This window comes from Artemia sp. Qi Xiang Cuo, chromosome 12, assembly GCF_049724085.1.
Source record: "Artemia sp. Qi Xiang Cuo chromosome 12, ASM4972408v1, whole genome shotgun sequence".
Classification (NCBI taxonomy): Eukaryota; Metazoa; Arthropoda; class Branchiopoda; order Anostraca; family Artemiidae; genus Artemia; species Artemia sp. Qi Xiang Cuo.
The window spans coordinates 30,251,193-30,262,528 of NC_142805.1; the positions used below are offsets into that span (position 1 = coordinate 30,251,193).

The 11,336-nt window shown below is 37.1% G+C and overlaps 1 protein-coding gene across 1 annotated transcript in view; it reads right to left on the minus strand.

The window, feature by feature from the left end:
- milt (trafficking kinesin-binding protein milt) overlaps positions 1–11,336 on the minus strand; it is a 132,018-nt gene that overhangs the window by 112,342 nt on the left and 8,340 nt on the right. The window contains exon 2 of the mRNA XM_089097572.1: positions 8,670–8,774. Coding sequence (XP_088953698.1) covers positions 8,670–8,774 — 105 coding nt within the window. The remainder of the gene's footprint in view (positions 1–8,669; positions 8,775–11,336) is intronic.

Here is an 11,336-nt window from a genome sequence, read left to right on the forward strand (position 1 = left end):
GAGGTATAAGTTCCCCCAAAACGCTTTCTAAAGTTGCTTCTGACATAGACAGCGGCAGCACATTAAAAAAAGCAAAAGAGTATCTACAGAATGAACCAAGCTACACGCTGCATTGGAATCGCAGGCTTCGTGGCTAACAATATCGACAAACTAAAGCCTTTTTCCCTCTGCATATAATGCAAACCGATCTTTTAAGTTTAGATGCAATTCAACGGCGTCACAATGCGCCCTACAAATATATTCTAGTGGAAATCAGTGTATTTAGTCGCTATGCCTATGCCATTCCATTACTTTCACAGAGAGGTGTTGAAGTTGCTCATGCTTTAGAAAGTATTCTTAAACAGGATTGCTATAGAAAAATTCAATCAGATCGTGGTAGCGAATTTGTTATTCCCAATGAGCAAAAAATTCTACCGAAATATAATAAAACAGTCCATCATGTCCAAAATCTAAAAAAGGCTGCATTGCCTGAGTGATTGAATAGCACGTTTCGTCTATTAATTTCCAGATATTGCACACCGAAAAATAAATGCTGTTTTATGTATAATTTAGATAAAATCTTGCAAATATACCGCCATCGACCCCAACGTTCCCTGTCCAACTCAAGCTTTCGGGAAGTTCATTGTAGTAAAATACAATTGAAGCTTTTCTATACTAATAATCCAGTAAAAAAGAAAAAAATTTGAAGAAGAAGAAATTCAATGTTGGTGATACTGTTCGAATTGATAGAACCACCAATATTTTTGAAAAGGGGAATTATTTATGGAACACTGAACTTTTTAAAGTGTCCAAAATCCTTAACACCGAACCCACATTATATCGACTGCGAGACACTAAAGATGTGGTGATTCTCGGCGGTTTTTATGAATATGAAATGCAAAAAGTTAGAAACACTAGTGAAATCTATCAAATTGAAAAGATATTAAAGAATCGTACTCGCAGGGGCAAGAACCAGTTGCTTGTTCGCTGGCTAGAATACAACTCTGATTTTGATTCTTGGGTCAGTGCTGAAGATACTAACAATGCCAAATTTTTTATGTGACTTTCATGTCCAATGTTTCTGATCCCCTCTACAATAGCTTGAATAGAACAAGTGATTTTTGGACGAAACCCTCCCCCACCATCAAATTCGACGGCGCGTATGAAGTGGCTCTTGTCGACTGTATTCTCAAACATACCTATGACATCCTGAGAAAGGATCGTAAATATGAAATAAAAATTAGACCCTAAAATTGGCCGCCACCACCCTCAGGTGATCAAGAACAAAGTCAAAGGATCAATTGGATGGATTATCCATATATTGAATTACCCTACGAGGAACTCACCTGTATGAATGATTTATGTCGTTCTATTAATAAAAGAATTTCCGCTCGTAAAAAAGAAGCTTTTTATTTCAACTATTCAAAGGAGGATGGCAAGATATTAGTTTACCTATTGCCAATGAAAAGGTTATTCTCAATGATAATCTAAAGGATGTTCTTGGCTTTAAGCTCAATATAATCAATGGTAATAGTGCCGGAAATACTAATTTTATTTTTGCAGAATACCCGCCTGCCTTCTCCACGGACACATGTATATTTCTCTACGCTTCATTTGTGGAAACATCCCAGGTTGGCAATAGGAATGTTCCCCTCTTACGAGTTCTTGAACAAAAAACCAATCAAGAACACGTTCACCACTGCAATATAAAGCATCTTCAGTATAGTCCCGTAAACACTTCCTGTTTGGAAATCTGTTAGTTAACACTGAGAAATGACTAAGCTGATCCCCTAGCAATTTCAAAAGGTTTGGCTGTGATTACATGCAATTTTCGTCCCATCGTTCAAAAACAAGATGTCTAATAGAAAAGTGGTATTCATTTCTCCTGATATTGACTGCTATGTTAATACTCTTGGCCCAAGACAACATGGCAATGGAATGAACTATTACAAAGTCGCTCATCAATGTCTGGCTACGGTCTTGGTAGTTGGTTTGCTAAGCTGTTTCGCTCTTCACTACCTCTGGCTAGAAAATATCTTGTACCGGCTGCGACAGATTTTGCATCCTCTACACTATACGATTGGGGCTCTGGCAAGGATTTTAAAAAAGGGCTTCGGAAAATCTCAGGTCCAATGCGCGAACCTTTGGCGAGAGATTAAAACAAAATGGAAAAGGTTTAAAAAGGTCGAGAAACAATGCATCACTCATCAGTCTCTACTCAGGTCAGAAACGAAAGACATCACCCTTGTCAAAGAAAAAAAAGGAAAAAGCCGACACATATTGTAAACAGTAGAAGAAGAAGCCCCAGGAAGAGAATTGTTAGATAAAAATTAGATTTCTTTTCCTAAGATGTCCTACCTACCGCATAAGGATTCTCAACCTTCAATCACCTCCTCATTGAATATATTCAATGCAGAAAATGTTGATGTGAGTGTCACGCATGGATACTATGAACAATTTTATCCTCAAAAACCCCTCTCCGATAATATCCAATTTTAAATTTATTCCAATGAAGACTATTTTATGGACATGTCTTCGACATTTATAGATTTACAAATGAAAGTCCGGAAATCCGATAATACATTGCCAATTCTTGCCGATGGAATATCCTATCAAAATTGTATGTCATATAATTTATTTCGTCAAATCAGTGTCTACATCAATGGCACGTTGGTGAGCACAAGCAACAATCTCTCAAATTATACGAGCTATATGCAATTCATACTGATGACACCCAAGTCATACAAGGAATTGAGAGGCACCTCCAATGGATATGAATATATTACTAATACTGATAGTACAGATGCACTTAAAAATGCTACAAGTAGGGAATTACATCTAGTTGGTAAAATATATCATGAAATATTTAATATACCCCAATGGCTACCACCCAATATTAAAGTGGATATAAAATTGACACTTGCTCCATCCAATTTCCTTTTACGAAAGGAACTTGTTGCCAATCCTGATGTAACTCTCTCCCTCACCTCGGCAGTACTTCATGTACGCAAATAAAAGGTTATGAGTTCTATTGCTTTGGCAGTGGAAAAACTGAGAGTCAGTGGAAATAATATTAAACTACTTGTTCCTCATACAATCACCAATCTGCGTCATATTACCACGGGGTCACGCACCTTCACCGACTCATCCTTTATCAATGGCGAAATTCCGTCAAAACTCGCTTTGGCATTTGTAAAAAGCGCTATTGAAATAGGATCGTGGACTGGATGCCAACATAAATTCGAGATGTTTGGGCTTTCATCTCTTATCTGCAAAGTAAACGACATCCCACTCTACAATCTATCTTTTGATAAATCCTACAGAACATTGTATGAGTTGACCATGCAATCCCTTGATCATGATTCCCAACTATTTGAAAATGGTATAACCGAAGAAATGTTTGCTAAAACACATGATATCATTGTATTGGATTTGTCTGGCACGCAGGATATGAGTATAGTACGTACCGGGAATGTGCGTTTAGATTGTACATTTGCCGACCCGTTAGCTGAGAGTGTTGCAGTAAGTTCGCTAAATCAATATGAAACCTACTGGGAAATCACTCCCGAAGGCAGTGTTCTACTAGACTTGGCTCCATGAACACCAGTCAAATAATCAATGTATTTAATACGGACCCCTACATGTCCCAGTACAGATCCTATTGTCTGCCCTCGGACTTTCTTGGAAAAATTCAAAGTGGCAACAATACCCTAATTATTGTTAATAGCTATCCGTCGACTGTGCTGACGGGTCATTGGCTGTGCATCTTTCAAACAATGAAGACGATTGAATTTTTTTATCCTCTTGGCCTACCCTATACATTCTACGCACCACACATCAGCGATTATATTGAGAGCAGTGGGAAAACTATTATTCAAAATCAGAAGAGAGTGCAGGATCTGACGACTAAAAGCTGTGGCTTCCATGCACTACTATATTTTGTGTTCCGATGTCGTGGCTATACTTACGCGCAGTTTCTCAACATTTATTGTGACAATCCATGTCTGAACGATTTTCTAGTGGAAAATATCCTCTCAGACCTGTATAATATTGATTTTAGTGCCCTAAGAGTAAAATGCTTAAAAAATGTATGTGAATTTGTTTATTAATAAAATGTATATATACAACAATGTCTTTATTCTTCACTTTAGATTTCTTCTTCTTTGGTATATAGGCAACTGTCTTGAACCACTAATGCTGGTAAATCATTTGGATTCACAGTATATTCATCTTGATTGACTGCAAAATCAGGGTCACATTTTCTACAGTAGAATGTGACTTTAATCTCGATATATCTCTCTGTATAGTCAATAATACCATTTGTATTCATATTGTGAAATTCAATAGTTTAAATCTGTTTATTTGATGCAATATCACATACTGTGTTTTCAAATGGTGAATCACATTCAATAACTGCCAAATAAAAATCACTAGGTTTATAGTCATAATAGGCAGTGTCGTCACAACGATGACGTAGAAACCATATTGTCTTGTTACCCCAATAGTTGAATCGTAGACCAGATTCTTCCTCCCAGAAGAATTTAAATCCACGACGATACCAATCTCGTAGAAATAAACTAAAATTACTTTTGGGATTCTTTCCAATCATGGCGGGGTAAGTATTCTCCCACTGATCACATTTGTCATAGTGACAATTGGAGCACAGACGCCCTCTAGGGTGAGATGCACAAATCTCTTCAAGACATGAATTACATCCTTTGGACCAAATTGATTTTGAATTTTGGACCAAATTGATTGGATAATTACAACAATAATAGCAGACATGTACAATTAGCGATATAGTTTATTGTCTTCGATATGCTGCACTAATGCACTTAAAGCACATTGAAGTCTATTCACATGTGCTATATCAACTTTTGCAGCGAAAGATAATTGATCCTCCATTTTAAATTTGCTCAAGGATATCACATATCTTGCATATACTACATCCAATTCCAGACATAGCCGTGATCCTCTCGTGATTTCCACCGCAATATTTGGGGCTCTTGTATTATTGCTACCAACTCCACTATCAACTTCTAATAGGGTAAACATTCCACTCATCATCAGCACAAATATATCCAAACTGTTCTCGAATTCTCGAGTTCTTGAATTCTATTCACACACTAATATAAACTATAGCAAAAATCCTTTCCTTATATTCTCTGCAATCCTCTCCCACTAGTATTTCCGACCCCCTGATTGGTCTAGAAGGGGACAAGTGATCCTGTGTCCCGTTATCGAATCAATACATTCCCCCACCGATTATGTAAATCAATTTCTCGGAAATCCACTTCCCCTTCGATTACGCAATCAATTTCTCAGAAATTCACTTCCCCTTCGATTACGCAATTAATTTCTCAGAAATTCACTTCCCCCTCGAGTCCTTGATCAATACATCTCTCTCCCGTTACTGCGCATGTGCAAACTTCCCACCGGAGACAATACACTTGGAAACAACAAATAAATTGAAATTGACCCCATTAGACTCGGTCGATAATCCTTGAATAAATTATAACCTGTCGGCGTTAGACTAAATTATAGATGGCAGCACGGTGTTCGTACCGGAGCCATTGTGCCCTTCCTACTGAGATGGGTTATTAAGTGATAGAATTTTTCAATCCTGATGTAATTTTCGGTCTCTCCAAACTGGAATTAAATAGGTAACGACCTTCCAATCTACCAAACACTGAAAAAATTAAGATTTTGATTCTTCATCCCCCCTCTGACCTTGTTTGGGTGGAAATGGGGTATGGGGTCCATAAACAATAGTATTTTCCAATTGTGATGTCATTTTCTAGCTCACCAGACTTGAATCAATGGGAAAAGACCTTTCAATTCAGAGAATATTACAGAAATTTAAATTCAAGACCCCCCCCTTTCCCCCTTTTTCCGATAAATAAAAGTTCAAATAGGGATAAATCTGTTATTTAAGGCTTAAAACAAATTTGCCTGGTTCCGAGGGAAAAACAGTGCAGTGGATTGATACTCTGCTTGGTAATCTGGGTTTTCTTTTCATTTCATTTTCATTTATTTCAATAATAAAATAATAAAGAAGTTTTATTTCAGCTGCTCAAAGGTCGGGCGACAGGCTTGTTACCTGTCTCTGCAAAAATAGACCCAGTAACTGAAATGTCGATTTGACACCCAACGGGCCGTCAATGGCCCTAGAAATATTCTCTTTTCTTTTTCTTCTTGTGATCAAATAAAAAACAGTTTTTTAGTACTTTAAAAAAACTTCTTATTCTAATTAACCAGCCCCTGTGCTTTAGGAGTCGTTTTAAAGAATTAGGACAACAAGTCAAACTTTAGCGTAAGGAGTGTGGTGTTGAGGAGGGGGTAGCATCCCTCATATACGTACAATTTCTGTCCATCTTGAGTTTTATTGTTGGTCCTTACTTTCAGATGATAAAACTTGTTTTTTATTTAATGTCTGATCCTTTTCCAAATAATACTAAGAAATCCTTCTCATCCATCAATGGAAAATTCTCCCCAAGAAAAATTCTACCATTGAAATTTGCCCCCACGTAAAATCTCTCCGGACAATTTCACCCTCACTGAAAATTCCCCCTGGATAATTTCCCGCGCACAATTCCGCCTAGAAAATTCTCCTTAGCCTACTTTTATTTGAAAAAAGACTTGTATTCATTGAATCTCTGATTGTTTTTTAAATCATGCGGGAAATTTCCCCTTCATAGAATTTTCTTTCGGAACTCCGACCCTCTCGCCCAATGGACAGTTGCTTCCACGGAAAATTTCCCCATGGGGAATTTCTCCCGCGAAAAATCCAATCCTTATGGGAAAATCCTCCAGAAAATTTCAACCCCGCTGAAAATTTCCCCGGGACAATTACCCTGGAACATCTCCAAATGTAAAATCGAACCACCAAAGAGAAAGTAAGACAAATAAAAAAAGGATTTCGTACAGGAATTTGGGAAAATTCTTTCCGTGTAAAACTTCCTCTGAAAAGTTCACCCACGGAAATTCTCACTGTAGAAAATCCCCCAAGCAGAAAATCCCCCCTCCCCTCCCCTAAAAAAAGAATGTCAGTATACTTCCACATAGCAAATACTATGTGAAAACAATAGGCAAATCTCACAACTTACAGCCCTTTCCTCAGGGGCTTTCAGGGTCATGTCATACAGATAGTTATTGGACCTTCTAACTATGTTGAATAAAATGACTCCCAAAATTTGGATGATTTTGGTAAAAAGTGGGTGTGGTACTGTGGTACATCTTCCCTCTCCGTCTTTCTTTCTTTTGCCGAGTAACGATTTATATTAGTTATATTTACTGAATTGTATTATACATATTTTCTTTTATATTTACAATATTGAAAAACAAAAATTACAAAGAAGTAAAATCTTGAATTGCTGAGTTTTCAGCAATTAATATTATTATATATCAAATATTCAGTTTTAGTCGTTTCCAGGGACAGTTCTAGACTCATATAGTTTTCAAGAAAACACAAATGACACAATATGCTTTTACGGTTAGGGGAGGGGAAAGGGGACAGTAGCCAAAATACTGTTTGTAGTGATTTTTGTTCGTTTTATGTTTGACTTGAATATTTTATTTTATTTTTACTCGTTTTAAGTTTTATTTATTCATTTATGTTACTACCTGTTATCTGTATGTTTGCTGTTTATTTAATTTGTGTTCCTTTTGGGTTTCATTTATTCTTTAATAGTAATTTCTGGTCGTTTTGAGTTTGAATTATTATAAGAATTTATTTTGCTGGTTTTAAGTTTAGTATGGCTCTACTATTTTTTGGAAAACTTCTTTTTCGGCAAGGTTTCTTAATTGATTTCTCCGTAAAATGATATCTGACTCACTTCTATAGGTAATTGTTCAATTAAAGTTATTGCCAAAATTAGCCTATTTTGTTATGTTTCTGGAAATTTACATTGATGGTAGGTCCGAGTTAACACGACTGGAAAAAGCCTTAAACGATGAGCATGAAAAAGGATAGCATCTAACTCAAAGGGAGGTATATAAAATATGTTATTTGTGTCATAGTAATTATTGTGTTCGCAATTGTGTTGTTTAAGAGCTTACTCTTCAAAGACAAAGCCATAATCAGGTGATCCAGAAAACGAGTTCATTAAAAGTACTACTTTCGTCGAATTGTAAGTTGCAATATTCTGTTCAAAAATGTCAGTATGAATTAAAGCAAACTATGATGTCAAAAAGATCATCAGAGGTGTAAATGCTGATAACCAGATGGATATATTAGCATACCTATTCCCAAGGCCGTGTCAGGGGAGGGGTTAGGGGGTTTGAGCCCCCCCCCTCCCTCGATATCTTCGTCCGACTCGTAAAACGTAACAAAAATGCATATAAAAAAGTTTTGTGGTGCGTTTTTACAATCATTGTCCCCCCCCCCTGAACCAAGAATCCTGGATACGGCCTTGCCTATTCCTCCCAAAAAATCTGGAAAATGAAATAAAAATAAGTCATAATCTAAATCGCCGGATCAAAGAGCCAATTTTCGGCTCTTGGCAAAGAGTTGGCCTTCGCAGACTCTTTGCCAAGCCTTCCTTGCAAGATCAACTAAAGCTTAAGGTCCACCAAAGACACTAATTAATGTCTTACCAATCATGCATGTGAATTCGACTTCAAAGAAATATCTCATCAGAGTGTCTGAACGAGTATATCCTAAATTGCTATATGCAGTTAAAACAACCTACCGAAATAATTCAGGGTTTGCCGAATTTGCTCGTCAGTAAATGTGACTCCTTGCTTATTTGCTCTTGTAACTGGAGGAGGGATAAACCAGTCAGCTTCTTTGTAGCCTGGAAAAGTAGTGTTAATATTAGAAACTAAAGATTAGTCACAGTGATGAAAGTAGCAAAGAGGTGAAGCCATCTGTGATCTGAGTGGCAATCAATTTAAAAGTATCAAAAATCACTATAATAAGCTTCCCAGTTGCAGAGGAAGTAATGCCACATGGTGGCACATTCGCTCCTGAAAAGTCACATAGTCCATAGAAGATTGATGGTTAACATGGAAATTTATCTTAAGTCTTGATTTAACTAAGGTCATTCAATTGATTTTTCATGAAATCATGTTAGGTAATGCATTACTGCGCATCAGCTATTATGAAGGAGGGGTGGTGGTTCATCGTGTAGGCAGGGAAGAGGAGCAAGACGCCTAGAAAAGCGCGTTCCAATGTCTAAATTGTCCAGCTCTGTATGAGTCTTCAGATAAGTATTGAAAGGGGTATGGGGGAGAGGGGGAAGGGGGATAGGAATTAATCTTTCATCTCCTTTCATTTAAACTAATCCTAAATGAGAGTTTCTGCGGGGTGGTACTTCCCTTCTTATTGCAGAAAACTGTTTTCGACATTTAGTTTAAAGCTCCATTTAAATAAATTGATTTGCTTCACATTTCATAAAATTATATATAATGATTTACAGTGCACATCAGCTATTATGGAGGAGAACGGTGGAGAGAACATTTTTTAGAGGAGGACAGATACCTCAAAGAGTGCCTTTGAATGCGTAAATATGTTATATACTAACTCTGGAGTAGAATGGGGGGTACCAGCGCGACGAGTACCACGTGGTTTATGGTTTTCTCAGTGAGAATGAAAAAACAGGACTTTTCTCACATGGAAAAACATGAATTTTGTCACATTTATGGTTGTTTTCTTGGATGGTTATGTGTGCTGTTCGATTTATTTGATGTTTTTCTCGGATGTCAACATCAAAATTATGGATGTTTTATGGTTTTTGTCAGTGAGAATTTGATAAACAGAAATTTTTTCACATTGATGTCTGTTTTCATGGATGGTTATGTGTGTTGTCCGATTTATTTGATGTTTTTCATGTCTGTCTTATTGATGATCCAGAAATAGTATTTGATGTTGTTGTTCAAGCCAGATGTCATGACATTCCCGGAAACAGTTAGATCACATGTTTCCTTCTCAGCCAATCAGCGAGTCGGATACATCCTCCTTCTCAGCCAATCAGAGGCCTGCTTATATATGATTTCCCCGTTACATAACAATTCGCCCTTGAGATTTCGTATATAACGGACATACAATGTGATTAAATTATCAGAAAGTTCCAGAACACAATGGATAGAACACCTGAAATTATTGATAAACTTGAAGCCTTGGCAGCCACAATTAGCAATGTAAGTTCTGTTTTCATTTTTATTTTCAAAATAAAATTGTTTTCCGTGGTCACTCTCTACTATATTCGGGTAACCCCCCCCCCAAGTCAAACATCCCTCGCTGATGAGTATAATCTTGCAAAAGCGGAAAAGCTGCTGTGGTTTCGGTATGTAACAACCCTCCGTCCTTCCCCCGCTGTTTACGACCTTAATTCGCGCAAAAAGAAATAATTTTCTTTCGTTAAATTTATGCAATTTTAAGTGTCTATATACTAGCTAAAAGCGATCATTGACTTCCGTCACTGTTGTTATTAACCTAACCTGGTTTTGACATAATGCTCTACGCGAGGTTAAAATTAGCTGTCACCTCTTTTCCTATGTGTTTACGAACGCGGCAGCCCCAGTCACCCGGCCCTGTTTCTCCGTCCAAATTAAATACATCCAATATTTTCTGTTCCCCTCCAAACCTACCCCCCCCACCATTGTTTTAAAATCCCAAATTCTCGCAAAAAGAAATAATTATCATTTCGTTAAATTTATGCAATTTTAATTGTTCTATATCTTAGCTAAAAGCGACCACTGACTTCCGTCACTGTTGTTACTAACCCACTCTGGTTTTGACACATAGCTCAAGTACGAGGCCTAGAATGAGCTGTCACCCTTGGGCCTCTGTGCTTAAGAGTGCAGTAGACAAAATCAAAAGGACATTTTTCTCTGACAAAATTAAAGCAGTGTGAGGCAATTGTAATATTTAGGCGAAGACGCACTGCGCTCTGTAGTAGAATAGACACAGATTATTTTCCTGATTTATTTCGATAAAGTTTCTTTTATATTACCGGGAGGGGAGCGTGAATCCAGTATTTTTTGCTGGGGGGGGGGTTAGCACTTTTAATAGTGACAAAATAGAAAAGATAATTGTTTCTTACCTTAATTGCTTCTTCATCATTTTGTGATTTTAGCTATAACATTTGAATAAAAGGTAGTAAGATATGGCTTTCGCTTGAATAAAACACATGATTAACTCAATGAGAGGGTAGACTTAGGGTGGGTTAATTTTCCTAAATTTAGGGGGAGAGAATATGGGTTTTTTGCTTTACTAAATGCAATACTTTTCTAAACAAAATCGTAGTTAATAACTTTCTTTCTGTAAAAAAGGGGCAAATTATTTAAATGCTAATTTTTTCTCTTCTTTTTAAGGCAAATTGTGAAGAATGCCAATCGCCAACACCCGCTAAGAA